The 24,422-nt window shown below is 43.3% G+C and overlaps 1 protein-coding gene across 1 annotated transcript in view; it reads left to right on the forward strand.

Annotated features, from left to right (window-relative positions):
- The window catches only part of TBC1D9 (TBC1 domain family member 9), a 105,893-nt gene that overhangs the window by 26,249 nt on the left and 55,222 nt on the right, over positions 1 to 24,422 (forward strand). Inside the window, exon 2 of the mRNA XM_067736808.1 lies at positions 22,547 to 22,657. Within this exon, the coding sequence (XP_067592909.1) occupies positions 22,547 to 22,657 (111 nt within the window). The remainder of the gene's footprint in view (positions 1 to 22,546; positions 22,658 to 24,422) is intronic.

Genomic DNA, 24,422 nt, shown 5'->3' on the forward strand with positions numbered 1-24,422 from the left:
GTTTCATAATTTTGCTGTATTTGATTTGTAAACATATTTTGGTTTTATAATTGTGAATGAGTTTCGAGCATGAGAAGTTTATGCTTGGTTTTATGTGTGTCGGTGTTTTAAGTCACACCATTTTAAGGAAGGGTAGTACTGAGGGGTTTGTGAGAATGTTTCTACCTTTAAGGTCCATAATTAACATTTGGGAAACTTTTGAGAAGAGGCTGTAATTGCTGACCCTTACCAGCTCTCCCTCATGCCTCCCCTAATTCTTGAGGTTATCGATTTATCAATGTGCTGTGCAAAAACTGCCTTTGACACAGTCACAAAGACACTCTCTAAAATTTAAATAAATTTTGAGCAATAATATATTCATATGGTTCAAAACTCCAGAGATTTTTTTAAAAATATTTATTTATTTATTTAGCTGTGCCGGCTCTTAGTTGCGGCACACAAGATCTTTGTTGCGGCATACGAGATCTTTAGTTGCGGCATGCAGGACCTTTTAGTTGTGGCATGCGGGAACTTTTTTTAATAGCAACTCTTAGTTGCGGCATGTGGGATCTAGTTCCCTGACCAGGGATCGAACCTGGGCCCCCTGCATTGAGAGCACGGAGCCTTAGCCACTAGACCACCAGGGAACTCCCGGAAGATATTATTATAAATCTACTATACTTCAATTTTTAGAAAATGAAAAAATAATTATTGAAAAATCCAAAGATATTAAAAGGTCTGCAGTGGAAAATGTCTCGGTCCCATTACTCTTGGTAACCACTGTATTCATTTTTTGTGTATCTTCCCCAGATCCTTTTTGCACATTCAAGCAAATACCAACTCTAGCTTTATCCCACCCTTCCCCCAACCCTTTGTACAGAAAGGTTTCCTGCACCACCGAACATGTATCTTCGTGTAGCAGGACAGAGAATGTCACCATTCTTTTTTTTTCTTTTGTACGGCTGCCTATTATTCCATCAATGTCATCATTTATTTAACCGCTTCCCTATTAATATACATTTATACTGTTTTCAAACATTTACTATAAAACTAATGCTGCAATAAATAATCTTGTCCATGTCATTTAGCCAAGTGAAACATCTGTAGGACAAGCACCAAAAATTGAAATTACAGGGCCATTGGGTCCATGCATTTGGCATTTTGATAAATCTCGCCAAATCACCCTCCCTTGAGGTTTTACCAAGTTTCACTCTCCCAAGTAATGTGTGAGGAATGCCTGTTTTCCCCGTCTTGTTCAAGAGAATGTGTTATCAAACTTTGGATTCTTGCCATTCTGATAAGTGAAAATGGTGTCTCAGTGTATTTTTAATTTGCATGTCTCTTGTAAGTGATGTTGAACAGTTTTTCATCTATTTACAAGCTATTTCTATTTTCTCTTCTGTAAACTGTCTTTTATTGTTCTTTGCCCATTTTTCATTGAGTGGCTGCTCTTTTTCTTACCAACATTTAGGAACTACTTTTAGGGACGTGAGCCCTTTGTCCGTGACCTGAGTTGCATCTTTTATTCCCCCTAGTTTGTCTTTTGACCTAACGTATAGGGCTTTTGCCATGTAGAGGTTTGGGGGTTTTATGTGGTTTCTGAATTGTGAGGCATAGTTAGAAAGGCTTCCCACTCCCTGATTCAAAGGGAATTTTGTTTTGTTTTGTTTTGTTTTGTTTTGCGGTACTCGGGCCTCTCACTGTTGTGGCCTCTCCCGTTGCGGAGCACAGGCTCCGGACGCGCAGGCTCAGCGGCCATGGCTCACGGGCCCAGCCGCTCCGCGGCATGTGGGATCTTCCCGGACCGGGGCACGAACCCGTGTCCCCTGCATCGGCAGGCGGACTCTCAACCACTGTGCCACCAGGGAAGCCCCTCAAAGGGAATTTTGAAAGAACCTTTCAAAGATGTTGACTCACTGGTGCTGATTAGGTTGCTGCCCTGGGCTACATCATAGCCCCTTGACCTCACGCTCACTATGGCTCATCCTGTCATCCTTGTCTGTGGCATAGTTTTGGGGGACCTAAAGCTGGACAAGGGTATTTTCAGTTGCCTATCGAACTAGTAGCAGACCAACTCTGTCAGCTTATATCCTGTTTCTTTTTCTTGGGCATTTTTTGAGAGGGTAGTAAGAGGGAAAGATAGAGCAGAAATGGCCAGCTGACCCTGGAAACTGTGCAATGACCTTAGTCATGCCTGTTTGCGTCAATCAGGCCATTTCACAAATATTCCATCACTTGTTACTTTTGTGATTTTTTTTTTAATTAACTTTTTTTTCCAGAAAGTAATGCTACTTGTATAGTTAAAAAAGTAGCACTTTGATGATTAAACTTGACATTTTTATGGAGCCCATAGATTAATATTTTCTGATTTCAGTCATTCTAAGAGCCTGTCTAGATTGGAAGGAAGCTGTCAGAGACTGGGAAGTAACGATGTGAATCAGTTAGTTTGAGCCTGGCTCTGTTAGTGATGCCTTCTTATAGTAAGCCCTTTAAAGACGGTTGTAATGATCAAGTTGTAGTATATGGACATCTTTTTCTTTATGCCAGCCACCCAGGGTCTCGAGAAGGGAAGCTGCGAGTGCATGGCATAGAAGGGGTAATTACTAGGAGTTCTTAGAGTTTGTAATTCAGGACGCCATAACCACTGAGACACAGTAAGGCCTTTGTCATCTGAAAGAACCCTAATGCGTAGGTACCATGATTTCCATCATACAATGTAATTTGATAGTCTAAGAAAAATAAAAAGCTCACCACCCTCCCAGAGGAGGTCGAAAGAAATAAAGAAGAGGGAGGCAAGGTGGGGGATCGAAGGGGAAAGAGGGGGAATGAGAAATGATGAGAGAGAACCCCAAAGAGTCATTAGCCATAATTCAGTGACCAGGAGCCTTTTCAAAGTAAAATGAAAACAAACAAACAATTCCAGCATTTAGCAGAAAATAAGGGTTTAATTGTTTTAATAACAGTCGAAAAGTGAAAAGAAAGTATAGAATGGTACCACTCTAAAGAATTATAATTAGGCCAGAATCATAGCGTTATCTATCATATATTAGTTGCCAGACTGGTTATTCTCCACTAAACCAAAGGTTTATTAAGATCAACATAGCATTGCCATGACCCAGCCCAATACCAGTCATGTGTTAAGTCACTATGTAAATGTTTCTGGATGAATGAGTGATTGAGTGGTAAATGAATCGTCTGTTTGGGACATATTTAGGTCTCTGACCTCAGTTCAGACTGAATAAAGATATTTATGGTCTTGGCTTTATTGTGACCGTGATTTACCTGTTTGTAGAACCAGATGGAAAGGTTAATGGAAAGGATTTCAAGGACTGCACTTGGGTGCCGTTTACATTGTCCCCACTCCTTCTCTGTCTCTGAGGTTTGGGGGCGGGGAGTTGTTTTCTTTTTCCATTTATGGGAAATGAATGAGTGGAGTTGTAAAATGATCAGTGATCAATGGAATGATCAAATATCTTTTTTAGTCCTGGCATCTGTGGTGGTCGCTTTGACAAACAATAATTGATTCATACACCCATGTGATATTATGTTCTCGTCCTTGATTTTTATGTCATTGGGAGTCATTCTTTTTTTTCTTTTTTTAAATAAATTTATTTATTTATTTTTGGCTGCATTGTGTCTTCTTTGCTGCGTGAGGGCTTTCTCTAGTTGCAGTGAGTGGGAGCTATTCCTTGTTACGGTGCGTGGGCTTCTCATTAAGGTGGCTTCTCTCATTGAAGTGGTTTCTCTTGTTGTGGAGCATGTGCTCAAGGTGCACGGGCTTCAGTAGTTGTGGTGCACGGGCTTAGTTGCTCCGTGGCACGTGGGATCTTCCCGGACCAGGGCTCAAACCCATCTCCCGTGCATTGGCAGGCGGATTCTTAACCACTGCGCCACCAGGGAATGTCCCTGGGAGCTATTCTGATTGTTGAAGGTTGGCCTGAGTAAATCTTTTCTCATCCCCCAAAGGTCCCCTGCTTCTATGAATTGGGCATCAGTTATTACTTCCATTGTTTGAAAAAATAGGCTGTAGGTCTCGTGGGGATCCAGGACAGGGGAGGAATAAATCCTGGGTTGGAGATGGGACAGTCCAGCCCTGGGAGACTGGAGTAGGAATTTAGACCCACTGAGGCTAGGTACGTTGTCTGAGAAAGTCTCAGTAAAAGGCAGCCGGCTAAGATCAGGGCAGAGATGAGCAGATGTTAGCAAGTAGGGAGACTGTGTGCTCAGGGAATTGGAATGTTGGCGGCAGGATACCAAGACTGGGGTTCAGCCACAGGGGAATAATTCTAGACACTGGGTCAGAATGATCTTGTTATTAATAGGACCAGCAGGAAGATGGCGGTTCCTCAAATACTCTTTGCCCCAAAACAGAGCCTATTAGCCAAGTGCCAGGGTTTTATGTTCCTCCACTCTGGGCTTTAGGTAGCTGGAGAAAGAGAGGAGATGAAGGAGTTCATTTGGACCACTGTAGGCTCACAGGCTTGGGGGCCAAGTCAGGGTCAAAACCAGGCTAATCAGCACCCCAACTGTCTCACAGTTTCCAAGGTGATGCCTGTTGTCAGTGTTTCATCCTAACTGTGAAACATCTTTATTTATGAAAATCGCTAACAACTACACACGTGGGGGTTAAGGAGAATACTGTAATATATATAGATTGTCAGTTAAAAAAAACAGAAAGGATGCTGTGGGATCTAAAGTACATAAGGACATTGAAATAAAGTTGAAGTTTCTGGAAGCTGGAAGTTCTTATTATTACTCTTTTTATTTTATTCTAGAAGCTGATGCAGTAGAATGAGCACAGGCTTTGGAGTCCTACCGCCCTAGACCCACTGACTGGGGCTGCCACCCAAGTGGCGGTGTGCCCGTGTTCTCATCCATCAAATAGGGATAAGAGTTGCATAAATGTCATAGGATGTTGTGAGGATTAATTAGAAGGTGCTCTATGTAAAGTGATTAGGATAGCAGCTGACATATGGTCAACACCATTATTGGTTTTGTTTGGTTGTTGTTCTAAAGTCAATTGGAAAAATACACATATGCTTGGCATATATAGTACATTTCATTCCATTTCTTCAACCAGAGTGTAAACAAGGCTTCTAGTGGAAACATAAATTCTGTTCCCCAGACCCTCAGGAGGTGCCAGGGTAATTCTGGAAACTTCCTTCAAAGGCTGGCTGAGTCCTAGCGAGGGCATTTATCTCAGAGAGAAATCACCTTCTAGGAACTAGGAAAGGAGCTGTGTGTGTTGTCTGGGCCACAGTGGCTCTCCTCTGGGTGTCCACACAGGAGCTGGTCTCTGGTCTCAGTCACAAGGGTCCACCATTCCATTCTGGGGAATAAACAGAAAATACCAAACTCCGAGGCCTGAACTTGCCAGTATTGGTAGAAGCTTGGGGACCACCTTGGAAACCAGTTCTTCAAAGATTAGTCCCCTCCAGGAGAAGGTGGATGAAGAAGGCTTCTCCCGAATAGAAATAAAAACAGCAGAGATTTTGCCACCTTCCCTGGGGTGGACAGTGTTACCACCCAAGGAGCACAGTGGTCCTTGGTTTCCCTTGCTGCACCTGCCAGTCCAAGGCCCTTGTCACCCTGTGTGTGGGAAGCAGCTTAGTGGACTCTCTCGGCCAGTTGAACGGATCCTGACTTCACTCACTTAATGTCTCTGGGCCTCCATTTCCTCATCTGTGAAATGGGGATTTCATCTGGGTTTTTTGCAAGGATTAAAGAGGTGATTCTGTGTAAGGACAGTTCCTAGTATAAAAGAAGGGGCTCAATTAATTTCCTCCTCATAAAATTTCCTAACTGGTTTTCCTGCTTCTGTTCCCCCTTCCCTAACGACTGCATGCTGCCATCAAGGGATTTCTACGCAACACGTGTGACTCCCCAGCCCCAAAACCTTCACCGGTAGGATAAAGTCCAAACAGTGCAGCATGGGGCTGCCCAGCTACAATCTGATCTCTATTCCAAACCCTCAGTCATGCCCCAAACATGCCATGTGCCTTCCCACTGTGCTGGGTCACCTTGCCACACTTGGGCAGCTGCAGTCAGGCACTGTAAATGTTCCACACGCCTTATCTGCTTGAATCCCCACCACAGCCCTGTCAGGAAGATACTATCATCTTCATTGCATGGGTGAAGAAATTATGATTTTTTTTTTTCAAATTATACACCTTGCTGCAAGGTCATGACCCTAGGATGCAGTCAACCTGGGATTCCATCCAAGTTCTTGGTGCTTTTAAGTGCTATCTTCTACCAAGCCCAACACCAGGACACTGTTCGAAACACTCTCTTGCATGAGCATCCCAGCCCTGGTTAATCGCCCTGGAGCATCTATTCTACATACCCTTGAACTAACCAAGCAAATGAGCATTTTATTTCTGTGAGTTTTTTAAAAATAAATTTATTTATTTATTTATTTGTGGCTGCATTGGGTCTTCGTTGCTGCGCGCAGGCTTTCTCTAGTTGCAGCGAAAGGGGGCTACTGTTTCGTTGCAGTGCACAGGCTTTTCATTGCGGTGGCTTCTCTTGTGGCTTTAGGTGCGTGGGCTTCAGCAGTTGTGGCTCACAGGCTCTAGAGCGCAGGCTCAGTAGTTGTGGTGCACAGGCTTAGTTGCTCCGTGGCATGTGGGATCTTCCTGGACCAGGGCTCGAACCTGTGTCCCCTGCATTGGCAGGTGGATTCTTAACCACTGCGCCACCAGGGAAGTCCCAAATGAGCATTTTAATGGTTGCTGTTTGTATGTGCTGCTTCCATCTTCCCAATTGGATCCTTGTCTCCCCAAAGATAGCAGAGATAGATTGTGTTTCCAGTGCCCAGCAAAGAGAGCCACGGGAGCTCAGTGTACATTTCGTAATGACAAAGATGAAAACCTGGCCTCCAGGAATGAGACCGTATTGATTCCTTCACCTCTTCTAGAGACTAATAACCATGGTGACCACTTAACTAAGATTCAAAACGTAACCATGACAAGCACTTTTTCACCTACCACTCAGTCTCCTTCGTAATGCAAGATGGAAGTGTTATGACCTAAAGCTCTTTTCATGCTGTCAAATTAAGCATTATTTTAAAAAATCCTGCATACATTACATGGACAAGATACTCTACGGTTTATGTAGCACTTCCTTGAACAGTATGTCATCTGATCTACCCAACAACCCTGGGACATGGGCAGAGAAGATAAGTGATTCTTGACTTAGTGGCAGGAAACTGTGGCTCAGAGAGGCCAAGTGACCTGTCTGAAGTCACACAGCTCGTGAGTTAGGGAAGCCAGAACTTGAATTCGCCACCTCTGGTTACTTTACACAACCCTGGGTGGGCCCTGCCATGTTAGAAACGTGCCCATTCCCATCAAGGAGATAGACCGCTGCCATCTAAATGTTTCCCTTGTATTGCTGGCGCTGTCCCAAATTTAAACGAACTTAGTTTTTTTAGGGGTTTCCCTGATGATCTTTTTGGAAATTATTTGAAATAGGCATGTTGGTAATTTCCTAATCATTTGGCTTGCTAATTGTTAAAGTGTTCAGTCATCGTGGTTGTTTATTCGTTGGGCCTTCTGTGGAGGGCCAGGAGGCCTGAGAGCCTGGGCATCGGTTATGTGGGGGCCCTGACTCACTTTTCCTCGGAGTCCATTCAGAGGAGTGAGGGCTAAGGATCAGAGATCCTACAACTTTTACAAGGAGGGGATTTTTCTGTCCTAATTAAAATTTTCCAAGAATGAACCCAAAGAGAATCAAAGAGCAGGCAAAATGTCACGAGTCACCTCCCGATGTACATGGCTAGATGTATTCTTTGCCTATTAAAAAAAAAAGAAAAATATGTACATTGCACTTAAATAAAGTAAAGCATGTTTAGCATAACTTTATAGACAAACTCTTGGAAAACTACATATTATCAACTTGAATGCTGTCAGTATGTAACAAAATTAAACATACAGAAATTTTGTAATGTGCTGAAAGGTTTTTGTGCTTTGTTTAGTCTATCCAGAGCTTTCCACCTATTTTCACATCATAACACACTTAGGAATTGGTAGTGTTTACAGGGCGCATGGGGTAAGTGCCCACCCAGCTGCCCTAAAGGGCTGAGGAGTCTGTGTGCTGCCCCATGTGTGTCACCATCTCCTGGGGCACCACTGGGAAGCCCTGTCCTGATAGACAGAGAATTAAGGGCTGGGCACTGGGGGACCCAGAGCCCTGCTTTGCTGTCTCTGTCTCAGAGAATGCACTAGTTGCACTGGTGGAAACCCTGAGTGCATGAAGTACACGCCTCTCCCAATCTTATAATCTTCACGCTTTGACAGAGCCATGGAAGGAATCTGTTTTCCTGATCTGTGTTCTAGATTTCAGAGGCCCTGGCCCTCAGCCAGCAAAGAAGTTCTGAAGCTGGAAGTGCTGTGCTGGGATGCCTAACACTGCCCAGTTCTCAGCTGGGCCTTTGCCTCACTCAGCACCTTGTCTCCAGTATCTTCCTTGACGTCCCTGAGTCCCTGGTTGGTAGCTGACATGCTGCTGGGAAATTAGTTTGAGAGCCGTAAATGAGATGTTGTCACAACAGGAAAAGGGGAGTCATGTCTAAAAGGATAAGGGCTGGTGAATTAGCCATCAAGGAAGAATCACTGACATTCTAGAATCATCCATGTAATAGCTGTCGAACAGGAAGCCTGTGCATTTTGAAGAAGCATCTTAAATATCGTTCATTTACAACTGGAAAATATTTAAAACTTAGGCTTTTTCTCCCTCTATTTCTCCCTCTTCCCTCTCCCCCCCCACCCCCCGCCCCAACCAATACAGGTGACAGGAAGAAAAGTTGGGGCAAAAATCTTCTGTCTGGATCTTCTGGATTCAGGGAACATATGGTGACTCTACAGAGTCAGGATGTTTAGGGTCTGATAAAAGAATCTGAGGGAGATAGTGTGGAACTGTTATATGTTTTCAAAAACTGTATTGGTTGAGAAACATTGGCGTAAAAGGAGTTCTTGCCCGTGATTATCTTTTTAAAAAGTTATAAAATACTGATTTTGTTGTAATCCTATTCTTTTATTGCATATTGTGTTCATTAAATCCGAAGATAGAAATCAAAATTTGAGGGTTTTTTTTAAAGAGCCTTCCCTACTCTAATCTCATTTTAAATGAGCATGCTTTAAATGAGCATAGTATAATATGTGTGTATGCATATATATATATGTGCATACTATGTCTGTATGTATGCATGTACATTTATGTGTGCATGTGTCAGTTTTGCTTAGAGATTAAGAAGCTAGGTATAGAAGATGTAATTCAGGGTGAAAGAAACAAAGCATGACCTTCACTACTTTCAGTTTCCCCATTCATTGATAAAACAATAATATAAAAGATAATTCCCGGGCTTCCCTGGTGGCGCAGTGGTTGGGAGTGCGCCTGCCGATGCGGGGGGCGCGGGTTCGTGCCCCGGTCCGGGAAGGTCCCACATGCAGCGGAGCGGCTGGGCCCGTGAGCCATGGCCGCTGAGCCTGCGCGTCTGGAGCCTGTGCTCCGCAACGGGAGAGGCCACAGCAGTGAGAGGCCCGCGTACCGCAAAAAAAAAAAAAAAGATAATTCCCCCTACCTTTCATCTTTCTTCATCAGTCTCTGCTTGAAGATATATGAGTCAGTGACATTGCTGGTGTTGTATAGTTGGTTGTCATACTGCTCTCTATGTCTATTGTGTCTGGTTTATAGCATGAAAAAAGAACAATTTCTAGGTAATGACTTAGAAGTCACTTTGCAAAAAAATGCCCCACCCCCAGTATACTGCTTTTATTATCGCCAGTGATCCTTTTTTTTTCCTGCCATCCACTATTGATATTTTTCAGAGCAGTTTACAAGGATTTTCCAGGCCATCCCTGAACTATTTCTTAAGAAATCTTAATTGGGTTTAATATATTCCATAAGGGACTCACCTACATTTGCAGGTCATTAACGTATATTGAAAAACGCGTCAGGTCATAATACACAACTTGACGAAATAAGGGCATTACTTGCTACCGCACACCTGGCTTTGCAAAGTCAAACCATCTTTGGCAGATTTCCTGGTTTGGTTCCTCCCACTTGTTGGTGCCATGGTGTTCTTTTTATTTTCAGATCCTCCCAGCTTAGTTTTCTCTTTAAAGCTTTATCTGGACCTTAGGTGAAGATTGCTTTCACTTGATTCATCACAAACTGAAATGTCTCTGTGAAACAGCCCTTAGTCTTGTCCAGGTGACTTGAGGCTAAGCTAGAACCAGGATTCTTCTGCAGAGTGCATGCCAGTGGAGTTGGATGCCCTCAAAGTGGTAAAGTCAAGACAAAACACCCAGTGATCAAGCCAGGCTGCTACTGTACCTCTCCCCTGTAAATAGCCCGATTGTTTTCATTACAGTTCTGTAGCCGCTATTTTTATCTGTTCTGGAATATTTGGGTGCAAGTCTGGAAAGCGTATTATTAAATTGCTGTTAATGCCTTGGCACTTTGTTATGTAACACTTGCCTTGCCATCGTACAGAAGAGAACATTTATTCAGAGTCCATCTTAGATGGAGCCAGGGGGGTAGTTAGGATTTTAGTTGGACACTTTGGGTTACAAGGACCAGAGACTCAAGTTACCTCTGGTACCTAGGTTTCCTTGCCAGGATACATGCCACCTGGAACCGGACCTGGAGAGCTGACAGAGAGCCTGTGACAGCTGTAAGAAGTGGCTCCCCGCCTTTCCCTTGGCACCCTATCACGGCCCGCTGCTTTGCGTTCTGCGTTTCTGCTCTCTTCTCCTGAAGACGCCAGGCTTCCTCAGCCTCTGCTGTGTATCTGTTCTTTAGCTCAGTGTTTCTGCCTCTGTGTCATCTGGCTTGTTTGCTGCGTTCGCTTCTCATGGAATCCTTTCAGCTTCCGCTTCTGTAGCTACTTGGCTTTCCTCTTCCTCTGTCTCAGCTCAGATTCCCTTGGGAGGGTGTGATGGGCCAGCCTCATCTTCCACTTAGGCCCCTGTGTATCATAGTCCCGGGTGAAAGGCAGCCTCATTTTATACAGTGTGACCCCACGCGTGCATGCTAAGGGTGACCAGTTCTTAGGGTGGCTGGTGCCCATGACAGAAAATAGCAGGAGCTGACAGGTTACAGAGCCTCATCTTTTATGAAATCTTACTGGCAGGATCTTCATTATGATATTTTGTATTCCTTTAGTAGTTCTTTTGTTATTGCTCTATTATAATATATGCATCTTGTAAATAATTATGAATACAAAGTTTTATATAGTTCTAACAGCATAACAATTACTTTTGAAAATATAGTTCTAACAGTTAAAAGAGTTCCTAATTTCTTCCCTATGGGGCATCTCCCCATACGGATGTCATTCTCCAAAGGGAACCATTATTAACAGTTTGATGTACATCCTTCCAGACATTTCCAATGTAGGTATAAACACATATTGCCTCTTTATTTGCCTTACTTATGTGTAGCCAAAGGCAACACTGTGGGTACTTAAAATATAATGAATATGCAGTTTTAAAATATAATGAATACTCAGTGATGAAAGTTGAGAAACTAATTTCATTCATTTAACTTTTATGGTTTTTATTTTGGGACTATAAACTTCCTGACTTAAAGATAAGCTAGTTATTAAAAACACCCAATCACTACAACTGAGTTAAGCCCTGTGTGTATTAATATGTATCAATTTGTTGTGTCGCTGTGCTTTATATACTAAAGGGAAAAAAAATGAACTTAAAAAAAAATTTCTGAAAGGCAAAGGCCAGACTCCTCTCCATCGGAGAGTGTTTTAAGGATGCCATTCATTTAAATATTGACCCCTAACTGGCATGTTGCATCCTAGCAACAAGATTACTAACCTGTGGTTGGGAAGAGCAGCTTTAATGTAAACACAGTAACCATCTATTTACTTGATGGCTTACTTGATCTCTCTTTGAGTAAAGAAAGCCCAAAGTAGAAGGTTGGAAGTAATTGAGAAAACAACAAAAATTTTTTTTACATCATAAAAGTATTGAATGTACGTTCGAGAAACTTTTGGAAACAGAACAACACAAAAGAAAGTAAAATTGTTTTATCCACCAAATATGTTCATGTTTGTAATCTTTAATAATAATGTTATAATGCATAGCATAGACAATATTATACTTGTAATTTGACAGAGTGGGATCATATAGAACAAAAATTAGAGTTTTGTGGGGTTTCTTCCACATAACATACTAGATATGTTTTGCCATCTCATTAAATAATTATTCGAGGACATGAGTTTAAATGTCTAAATATCATTGATAGATGTACTATAATATATATAGACATTCTAGGTCATTTCCTAGATGTAATTTTATTTTTTTTAATTTTTAAAAAAATTTTATTTATTTTTGGCTGTGTTGGGTCTTCGTTGCTGCGCACGGGCTTTCTCTAGTTGTGGCGAAGGGGGGCTACTCTTTGTTTGATTGCCGGGCTTCTCGTCGCGGTGGCTTCTCTTGTTGCGAAGCACGGGCTCTAGGCGCGCGGGCTTCCGTAGTTGCGGCACACAGCCTCAGTAGTTGTGTGCACGGCTTAGTTGCTCCTCGGCATATGGGATCTTCCCAGACCAGGGATGGAACCTGTGTCCTCTGCATTGGCAGGCGGATTCTCAGCCACTGAGCCACCAGGGAGGTTCTACCTAGATGTAATTTTAAATTCATAACTGTTTCTATTTCGTGATATTATTTCACTGTGGAGAAGGGGTTAGGTGAATTAGGAGGAGGGTGGGCAGTCGTCTTGGGACAGTCAGTGGCTCCTGCAAATTCGGCCCACCTGACAAAAGGAGTCGAGGAACATCTCGCTCAGGTTTCCTTGAGGTGGTGGGTGTCGCTTATCTGTTAGAAATAGTGGGCTTCTCACCAATGAATTGCTCCCACCAGCACCAAAAGAACTCCTGCGTCCTCGTCCTCGCTGTCATGGCTGACCTTGGCCGGCCTTGAGCCATCAGTTTCAGGTGTTCAGACTTGCCTCCACAGACAAGATGAGAATCAATATTTCCCATCGTATACATGGAAGCAGCTGTAAATATAATGAATATGCATCTACCTTCCTCTTCCTGGGTTGAGGGCTTACTTGAGGACTTGGATCACAGAGGTGCCTGGAGTGCTTTTGAATAAATTCAGTCCATTGTCCTCATTGGTCTGTATCAGAGCAGACTTGAATCCCTGAAAAAAGTCTGAGAACAACAGCTTGCCTGTGGAGATGAAATCACCGGGGCACTGCCGGGGTCAGGGCTGGCCCCTGGGTATGTGGTCCATGCTGGTGCACAGGGACCTGCATTTAGAAGGGCCCCAGGCTTGGGTTAATGTTCTGCTGTGGCTGCCTAGGAATTTCTAAGAATTTTTAAGCAAGGGAACATGCATTTTCATTTTGCACAGGGCCCAAAAAATTATGTAGCCGGTCTTAACTGGGGTGTAAAGTAAGGTATTAAAGATATATATATTTATATATATTTATTTATTTATTTATTTATTTTGGCGATGCGGGGGCCTCTCACTGTTGTGGCCTCTCCCGTTGCGGGGCACAGGCTCCGGATGCGCAGACTCAGCGGCCATGGCTCACGGGCCCAGCCGCTCCACGGCATGTGGGATCTTCCCGCACCGGGGCACGAACCCGTGTCCCCTGCATTGGCAGGCGGACTCTTAACCACTGCGCCACCAGGGAAGCCCTAAAGAGATATTTTAATGGTTCCTTCTCAGACACAGAAGAGAAGGAAAAATCAATTCCACCTGCCCTCCCTTTCTGCAGGAGAAGAAGGTGCATGTGACTTTAAGAGGCTGGCCTGCAGGGTGAAATGGAGCAGCTCCTGGAAGACTTGGCCTTCAAGGGTGCTTGGAAGATTTGAGCAGCACAGAACTAATTGGCTGCTTGACAAAGGCTCTGCAGGAGAAATGCTCTTCCGATTTCAGTTTTCTGCCCAGTCTGTTTAGTTATAAACCAGCCTGTGCTTTATCTTTGGCGATGGAAAATATGAACGTATATTTTGAGCCCTAACTTTCTGGGTACTTGTATAAGCATGAAATTCAAAGACCCTGTGATCCAGAATTAGTTTGAAATACTACAGAGGGGGGGTGCCCCACCACTCGGACCTTGTCATTCTACCCCCTCGAGCCTGCTCCCCTATCGGTAAGAAATGAGTCAAGGGTCTCTTCAGGGATCACCTAATAGGCTAGTTCAGATTCTCCACACTTTTATTTATTTTTATTATTTTTTAAAATTGAAATATAACTGATGTACAATATCATATTAGTTTCAGGCTGATTCATCACCACACTTTTAAACCTAGGCCCCTCGAAATAAATATACAGCGAAAACCTCATGCCTTTCCCTATTCATGTATTCTTGCTTTCAACTGAGAAATGACTTTGTGGGATTTTATTTTAGTTTGCAGTGGCAGAGCAATAATTTTTTTCATTTCCCAAATAAAAAGTTATAGAATTGAACGTACTCTTTAAAACTATAGGTGATTCTAGTAAACAGAGTCCCATGAATATTGCTGCCCTCCAGCCACCCCTTCCCTAATTAGGTGCTATTTAAAGTGCTGGTTTGCAACCTGTTTGTTTCAACTGCTTGGAGCTAAAGAATAGAAATTGAGATTAAGCATTTAGAAAGCTAGAGCCATTTGTCTGTTGAATTAAATGGTGAAAAATTGGAGGCTTGTATTTTCTTTGTCTCTTTTCCTATTCTGTAGCTCTATTTTAGTATTTCCTAGGCACTATATTTTACAGACGTCTCAGTGAGCAACACACTGGAAACTAAAAACAAACTGATTCTTAACCACAGATAGTTTAAGAACTATCCTAATTGACAGAATCAGCAATGTATTTCCTACACTAGCAGAATTCTCATTAATCCATCTTTCCACAAACAGAAACAAGTTGTGTGTGTGTGTGTGTGTGTGTGTGTGTGTGTGTGTGTGGATGCGCCCCCTGCCCTCTAGCAACTTGTCCTATTTCACGGCAACCGTGATGTGAGATACATCTGGCTGGACTAGGGTCCTGAGAGGCAGCTGTGAAGGTGAGAGGGAAGAGTTGTGTGTGGCCTTTTTCAACCAATAATCATGGTTTGAACTGTGTTGAGAAACCATTTTTACCTAAATATGGGAGAGGGGTTGGAAAAGAAGCAATACTTATGAAAACAAAAACACTCGCAGACTGTTCTAAGCTGAAAGTAGAATTCCAGTGTTGGGATTGGTCTCTCCCTTTTAGCCAGTAATACCCATGCTTGAGAAAGGCTGTTAGACTCTTTGAGGTTATGACACTGAGAAAACACATTGCTCCCATCTTGAGCTGCAGCTACCTCGCCCCTCAAACCTCCTCTGTCCCTTACCTCTTTAGGCGGCGACCAGCCATCGCCCGGATTTCTCTGCACACAACTGTGACTGGCCTGCAGTAGCCCAGGTGGGCCTTCACATTGGTGACATTACAAGCTCAGGTGCAGGTTTAGGTAGGGAGCTGACCCTCACCCGGCAATGCCAGCCTTCCCCTTCACAGCTGTGCGCACATGCAGTTCCCTGATCTTTCCCCAGGTCCCCTGGCCAGTATGATGTGCAAACAGTGTTTACTGATCTGTGGGGGCGGGATGCGAGAGTTTAAATTGATTACATCTTTGTGTTTTCTTGTGTTTTTTTGGCAACAACTGCTCATCTCTGGACTAGTTTCCAAAAGTAGGAGAATAGAAGGACTTACCCTTCCCCTAAATGGCTCTAGTTTTGGATCCAATTTCATTCCATATCAATCTCAATATTCATTAAAAAGAAATTAGAGAAGTTAATTTCCCATGATAAATTTCAGTTTCAGATATGAGTTTGATCTGCATTACCTCCCACTCTCTGAGATGGGATTTTCTAGCCTTTTTCTCAAATCTTGGTCTCCTTTCGTTGTCCGATTCTTAGGCCAGTTTAATTATTTATGGACAGTTTGCTAGAACTTGTTATATTGGGTTCTGTGGGGCAGAGATGAATAAGCTCTGAAAATAATTCTTGGTTTCTCCCAATGTCCATCAGGTTGGAAACTTTGGGGCCCATTTTATAAATATTCAGCATGATGTGCGGGACATTATTCCAGGCTTTGGGAATTCCAAGGTCGATAAGGCTGTGCGTGCCTCACGGAGCTCACAGCCTGGTGGGAAGAAACTAGTTTTTTTTCCATTAGGAAACAATGTGATAATCGCCTTAGTAATATGAAGTGCAAGATGGTTGGCAGATCACAGACAAGGGGACAGTTAATTGCCAGGAGATTTGGGGGTGGGGGGGTTGAGAGGATGGGGAGAGTGTGGGAAGAAAGCAAAACAAATGCCTGCGGCTTTCCTGGTGGCACAGTGGTTAAGAATCCGCCTGCCAATGCAGGGGACACAGGTTCGAGCCCTGGTCCGGGAAGATCCCACATGCCACGGAGCAGCTAGAGCCCATGCGCCACAACTACTGAGCCTGTGCTCTAGAGACCGCGAGCCACAACTACTGAGCCCACGTGCCACAACTACTGAAACCCGTGCGCCTAGAGCCCATGCTCTGCAACAAGAGAAGCCACCGCAATGAGAAGCCCGCGCACTGCCAGGAAGAGTAGCCCCCGCTCGCCTCAACTAGAGAAAGCCCTCGCCCAGCAACAAAGACCCAACGCAGCCAAAAATAATAAATTAATTAATAAATAAAATACATTTTTAAAAAAGCACAGACTTTTTAAAAAAACAAACAAAAAAAAATGCCTTGTGACCCTTGACCTGGATATTGAGGGAAATGGATGTTTTCCAGAAAGAAAAAGAAAGAGGACATTCCAGATCAAGTAAAATAACTTGGGTGAAGGCTTGAAGGCTTTAAAAACAGACAAGCAAACAAGAAAGATTTATCCAGAGAAGTGTAAAAATTACGATGTGGATGGATTTTGTATATATACCCATTAGCAACTGCTTCTGGATGTTATTGTTTAAGTGCTTTCTGCCTATTACCATGTAGCTCACATAAGTCCTAAGACATACAGGCAGGGTACCAATGACAAAGAGGCAGCAGCAGGTAGAAGGACAAGGTGGGAGCCTGTGACCTACAGAAACCTTACATGGGAGAGAGGCAGAGGGGCTTGCAAATGCTGATCCCAAGGTCTTGCCTTTATATAGAACATATATAAAGAAGTAAATCCAAGTGTACTGCCCCTCTGGCTTTAGAAATATCAGTGTGTATTTGCTGAAGTGAATCGAAATCCGGTGTATATCTGAGTGAAAGCCTCTAAATAGTAAACTGAATTTCTGATCTGGAAGTTTCAGCAAATGTCAGCATAGTAGGAAAGGCAAATAACTCAGAATACGGAACTGGAATGGCCAATAAACAGGAAGAGATACCCAAACTCATTAATCGTCAGAAAAATGCAAATTTCAACAACAAGTAGATATTGCTTCTCATCCTTGAGATTGGTGAGAAAAAAAAACAACTGATAATACTAAGTGTTGGGAATATTATGGAGAAACAGATATTCTCTCACTTTCCTGGTACGGGTGTAAATTGGCACAATCACTTTGGAAAGCAGTTTTGTAATGACTAATAAAGTCTCAACACACACCCTATGACCCAACAATTCCATTCTAAAGAAAGTGCTCACATGCTTAAGGATCATGTACAGAGAATGATTGCAGTGCCTATTATAGCAAAAAAAAAAAAAAGAAGAAGATAGACCCAAGCACCCTTCCTTAGGAAAATGGATAAGTTACAGTATATTTAAACAGCGGACTATTACACAATATTTAAAATGAATGAATCAGATTTGCAAGTATAACCTGGGCAAATTTTCCAAACATTGGGTAAAAAAGATTGCAAAACAATATCTACTCTTTATCATTAATGTAAATTTTAAAATATACATCAGTGTTAAATCTATATTCATGTTCATACATAGGGGGGTCAAAGTATAAGGACTTGGATGGGAAGAATAAAAAACTGGAGGGTGGTGAATGGAGAGGGAAATAGAATTGAGGGGAGCACAGGGGGGACCTTTACTGTGTATGTTATATTTTCTTCTAAAAAAACAAAACAGATCTGAAGCAGATAAGGCCAAGTGTTAAAGTCAGAGTGGTGGGATATGTGTTTTGTAATTTTCAATACTTTTCTGTGGTTTTGAGATATTTCATTAAACAGTGGTACTCAGTACACATTAGCTGTGCCACGTGGCTTGTGGGATCTTGGTTCCCCGACCAGGCATTGAACCCAGGCCACCACAGTGAAAGCACCAAGTCCTAACCACTGGACCGCCAGGGAATTCCCTAGTGGGCACTGCTGTAGCTTCCATATCAGGAGACAGCCCACTCCCCAGACCACTCCAGCATGGTCTCTGTAGGGCTCTATCTCTGACTGGCTACAAAGCTGAGGGAGACCAAGTAAGCTTTAGGATCTTGTCCACTTTAACATTAGATTATCCCAAGATCATCAGTAGATGGATTGATCATTGCCATGGGCACATCCCTATGTGTCCCACACTCTTCTGATACATCCCTGCCCCCAGAGGGGTGAGGGTGTGCCCGGGAGTGGAAATGACTCTGTCTGCATCACATACCCTTTAGCGCCCACAGCTGGTGGGAGGCCTAAATGTTCCAATTCTTCAGAGTGTTTTCTGAATCTCCTTGAAAACAGCAGTTTAATGTTACAAGATGCCCCTGAGCTAATGTAATAGGTAGGTGCAGAGCAGAGTTATTTTGAGGGCCATAATTTGACTTAGTTATCTCAGGCTATCAAAGATTGTTTAACACCAGAAATAGCTGACTAGAACAGCTGCTAAAACAGTGCTTTGTGTGGGAAATGATGAAAAGTTCAGTATTTTGACAGCCACTTCAGAGGGATGAGTAAGTAATAAGACTTCTAAGAAAATCCTGATTGCTACTTTTTTTGGGGGTGGTGGTGGCGGGGATTCTCTAGGCTAGACTTCAGATTTCCCATCTTCTAGTATTCAATGTAGACAGAGGGTATAGGAGGAGTATTTTCTCTTTTCCAGAGTCTCGACTCCTTGTCTCAATAGAGATTAGACAGCAGCCCAGTAATAACTTATTATTTAGGTTTTCTAAACATACCTAACTTGTCCTTTCATCAGACGTGTGTTCAGGGCTCACTGTCCTCCAAGCAAAGTGCAGGGTCTAGGGGTCCAAAGCAAACAGTCAGACCTTGCCATCATGGAGCTTCCAGTCTGGAAAGAGGAGAAGAAACAGAACAAGGCAAAATGTACATGTAATTTTAAATAAATGCGGTGGTTATTACAGAAGCAGAACTCAGAGGGAGATCAGGGTTAGAAAGAGGTGGTGTAAGGTAATTAGGAGTTTGTCGTTTGAGCTGGTGGGAAGTGGTCATTGACGGGCAAGCACAACATTCCAGGTGGAGGGAAAATCCTGGTCAGTGCTACAAAGTGAATGGAAGAATGTATTTATTGATTTGACCAAGTATGAGTCTCAATTCACGACATTACTTTCTGTTGGGATATCCAGGGCCTTAAGTTTTCAGAGGACTTTTACAAAATGTTTTTAATTGTACATGCACCTAATGTGAGCATCCCAGTATTATACTGTCTATAATTTACTTTCAAATATTTCAGCATGGAGCCTGTGGTAAATATGGGGGAGCCTGTTAGTGTTCATCTAAATCTTCGTGGATGCGTGCTCAGCGTTGCTGAGCTAGCATGTAATCAGAAGCCCTCACTCCAGGGAACTCTCCTCGAAGCCACTCAGTTTTCTTTACCTCTGAGTAAAGAAGGTACTTCTTTACCGGAGGTTTTGTTAATTAGGATAATGGATGGTGGAGATGGATTACAGTGGGGGCCATTTGTGGTGGTCAAGATGTGCAGATAGGGTCGGACCGTTTCAGAGGTCTTTGCTCCTTGGTGTTACAGAGTACAGAAGTCTAGTGAGACGTGAAAGATTGGGAAACTGAGGCTCGGAGAGGTTGGGTCTGGGAGTTGGCAGAGCCAGGACTAAAGAACTCCAGAACCCGGACTGCCTCTTGTCGGTTGCCCTGCCCAGTGAGCTGCGCTTGCCCTTGGAAGAATCTATATCTACCCTGACACTCCTTTAGAGGCTCATGAAACCACAGAGGCTAATCCTTGACTGTGACTCCTTAATCCCGGGATGAAGTCTGTATGCCCTAGAAACAGCGTATGTGATACTTCCAGTATTTTGATTCAAGAAGAGGGAAGTATTACCAACATTCGGTTGTTATGAGGGATGAATCTGTATTTCACATGTCTTTGTATTTCTAGTTAACACAGAGGGCAGTCCAGTTTAGCTAGCACTCTTCTGCTTTCCCTATTAATACACTCTACCATCTTCAGATAATTGAAGAGTCATTAGAGGTCTTTGCGGTAAATCCAAGTCACCGTAGAGAAAACAAAAATGCACACGTGTGTGGTAGTATATGGAAGACGACTCCTTGGAAAACTCTGTAGACTCTAAATGTTTGATTTTTGATGTACTTCATACAGGCCAGAGCAAACAAATGAATTCATTTACCCTTTAGCGAAAGTTTGTTTTTCCTGGAGTATGCAGGTCAGCTAATGGTCGCTGTGGTCTGCCGTGAACCCAAGTGGATTCCTGGCCTTAGACAAAGACCAAAAGGACAACTGTAGGGCTGCCCCATGTTAACCTGCCCTAGGCTTCTTGCTTGACCCCAGGTTTGGGAAGGCAAGTGCTATTACAACCACTTTACAAATGAGGAAATGAAAGCCACGAGAAGTTAAATGGCCTGTCCATGTGCCCCAGACCTGGTCATAACAGAGTCAGAGCCAGGACGGAGCTGTGGCAGAGCAAGGGAGGCTGGCGGCCTTTACCTCCCCCCCTCCCGGCCTCAGCTACCATCAGTTCCATACCAAAGCCATCCTTAATAACCATGCAATCTAAGTAAAAGTAAAATTAAAGAAAGGAAGATCTTGGCATGTTCTAGAGAGGTTGCCTAGCCCCTCCTTCCAACCAGCCTCTTGCCCCCAAACCTTATTGTATTCAGTCTTTAAGAACAATCTTGTGGGACTTCCCTAGTGGTCGGTCCAGTAGTTGCCTCCGTGCTTCCACTTCAGGGGCGGGCATGGGTTGGATCCCTGGTCAGGGAACTAAGATCCCACATGGCGCACGGCATGGCCAAAACAAAACAAAACAGCAACAACAAAAAATCTTGTAATCATCATATCATTTCTATTTTACATCATATGATTTTCCATTTTGTGAACACCAAGACATTGGAAAAAAATGTCCTAAGATTATTCAACTAGCCACAGTTCCTAACTGGTCCTTCTGAGTCCAAACCCTGCTCTATGCTGGGTTGCATCTGACTTTAGAGTAATTACGGGCATTTACTTTATGGAAATCTTTTAGATTCATCCTGCCAAGCAAGGAATCCTGTTTATTTGACTTTGTAGAATGTGTGTATGTGTGTGTGTATCCGTGTAATTTTAGAATAGTATAGAAAATGTTTGGTGTCTAATCCCAGCTTGGTGCAGATAAAGGAGGCACACCTTCCTGGAGGGGGGATGTTGGCTGAAAGGTGGTTATAAGAGAATTTGCACTCCTGGCAAGAGAAGGCACTGCCTCTTCTTAAGTGAGCGTCAGTACACTGGACGTTTGTGTTTCTCACACATAAATTGCTAAGTTCGTTTGTTGAATGTTCCAGCTTGCCTCGACTTGGATGATGTGAGTAAGTTTCCCCCAGGACCTGGCAAGATCACTGAGGTTGTCAATTGGAAGAACTCAACTTTGTGCCACCACAGTACCTTTCCTGACCCTCAGCCTAATTACTACATCTTTGCAGAGCTGAGTGTAGACCAGGCTTCAAGCATCTCTGCTTATAACAATTGATGTGACCGATGGCAAAGGACTGTGCCGTTGAGATGGAGAAATGCTTGTTTCACAGCCCTGTTCACTTCTAAATGCAGCCCTAAAACACTGCTTGGCCCTCGCCCCTACTGGATTATAAATGCCATAGGGACTCTGTCTTATTCAACTTCGTGCCCACAGGGTTTGCCTTGAACATAGTAGGCACTTATTGTTTGCTGAGCTGAGCTGTACCTTCTCAATACAAAAGAAAAATGAGGTGCATGAAAATAGTACATGGGGCAGCCTGGTACACAGACTCAGGTGTACGTCACTGGTACCTGTGGCTTTGTCAAGTTACTCAAATTAAGGATTTGTTTCTAGGATGCTAGAGGGGAGAAAATAATACACATTGGGTGTAATGTAGGTAAAGCAGAGACCCCAGGATATCAGTGCTTAATACCTTATTTCTTTTGTTTGAAACAGGCATTTATTAATACTACCGTGTGCCAGGGACTGAGCTAGGAGCTTTGCTGGTTTTGTTTCTGAAACCAGTGCTCTTTTAGCTTGTGCAGTGTCTCTTGGAGGTGGGTGGAACACCTCTTGGAGGTGGGTGATGGTAACACCTCTTGGAGGTGGGTGATGGTAACGTCGAGTCACCATCATCACGTCTGAGAGGAAAGTTTTGTCCAGGTGGGATGTGGTGGGAGAGGGCTTGTTGGCAGGTCCCCCGGAAGGGGAGTGTCCACACTGCTGCCTCTGGGGATTTAGAGGAAACCCTTACTCATTTCTCCCCCTTTTCTACCCTCAGGCCTCCTGGTGGGCACCCTTGATGTTGTGTTGGACTCCAGTGCCCGGGTTTCTCCTTACCGCATCCTGTACCAGACTCCAGATTCTTTGGTCTATTGGACCATCGCCTGTGGTAAGTTCAGTGTTTGGAAATATGGAAAAAAGTTATGATTAACAACTTTCTGTCAGAAGGGAAGGAACATTTAATTGTGAGATGCAATCACTTCGTATTTTAGGGTAAGTGACCCTAGCCATTTCGACAGATGAACCCTAAACCTCAGTGCTTAACACATTTTGACAGATGAACCCTAAACCTCAGTGCTTAACACAATAAAGGTTTCTTTCTAACTCTGGTGAAGTCTTGTTTGGATCCTGTGGCCATCTCCACCTGCAGTAACACCCTCTAGAACACAAAGGCTCCAGGGTCAACTTACAAGGAAAGTGCGGGAGGTGGAGGCACACCTGTGTTTCACTTGCTTGACCCAGAAGTGCCACCACTTCCACTCACACCCCATTGGCTAGAACTAGTCACATGGCCCCAGCCTGTCTTCAGGGAAGCTGGGAAATGATGGAGTCCTGGGTGGACTAAGTAATACTTACTTATCCCAGTGCAGTCCTTCCTACTGAGTAGGGATTGTTTATTTCTCCTGATGATAACCTGTAATAATGTGCTGGGATGGTGGTAAACAGTCATGCTGTTATCGGATCTCTCACAAGAACCACCAGTCCAAAGTGGCTAAGATTTTTTTTAGTTATTTGTTTGCATGTGGCTTTTCAAATAACCATAGGAAGAGCAAGGGCACTGAACACTTACCTTTTTTCTTTTCATTTTTTCGCCTCCACTTGATTTTTTTTTAATTAATAGATTTTATTCTTTAGAACAGTTTTCGATTTACAGGAAAGTTGAACAGAGAGTTTGGAAAGCAGCCAAATACCCTCCACATACATAGTTTCCCCTATGATGAACACCTTAGGACAGAACATTTGTTCCAATGGATGAACCGATATGAATACATGGTTACTGGAGTCCTTCATTTATTTAGATTTCCTTAGTTTTTACCTGATGTCCTTTTTCTGTTCCAGGGTCCCAGTCAGTGTACCATTTTATATTTAGTTGATGTATCTATTTAATCTCCTCTTGGCTGTAGGAGTTACTCAGACTTTCCTTGTTTTCGATGACTCTGCGACTTCTGAAGGATCATGGTCAGGTATATTGTAGAATGTCCCTCTGTTGGAATTTGTCTGATGTTTTTCTCATGATTAGGCTGCGATGGTGTATTTTTATGAGGAGGACGATCGCAGAGATAAAGTGCTGTTTTCATCAGGTTATGTCAAGCAAGGGCACCTACTGTCCAGATGATTGACGACTGATGATGTTTTTGATCACCTGGCTGGAGCAGTGTTTTTCATGTTTCTCCACTGTCAAGTTACTCTTTCTTTCCCCTTCCCATACTGTCCTCCTTGGAAGGAAGTCACCGTGCACAACCCACATTTACAGAGTGGGGAGTTTTATTCAATTATTTTTATCACTGAGGACTCATGAGTATTTACTTTGTACTTTGGGCTACAATCCAATACAACTTTATTTTATTGCTCAAATTATTCCAGCTTTGGCCATTGGGGGCTCTTTCAGTTGACTTTATTCAGTTTTTAAATTGATCTCTGCTTGGTAAGAAGTGTCATGCTGGGATCTAAAGATCTAAAGATAATTAGATCCGGCCCCTGCTTTTGAGAATACAAGGAAATACTCAGTTCTAGCCCAGTGCGAACAAGTACCATACAGTGCCATTGCATGGTGGGGCTTCCAACGAAAGACAGGAATCTTGGCCGGCCTTCTACAAGGGTAGGGGGAGTTATGTGGGTGTGATTTTAGGCTGCTGGAAGGCTCTGGTGCCCTA

The sequence above is a fragment of the Pseudorca crassidens genome, chromosome 4 (assembly GCF_039906515.1).
Source record: "Pseudorca crassidens isolate mPseCra1 chromosome 4, mPseCra1.hap1, whole genome shotgun sequence".
Lineage (NCBI taxonomy): Eukaryota > Metazoa > Chordata > Mammalia > Artiodactyla > Delphinidae > Pseudorca > Pseudorca crassidens.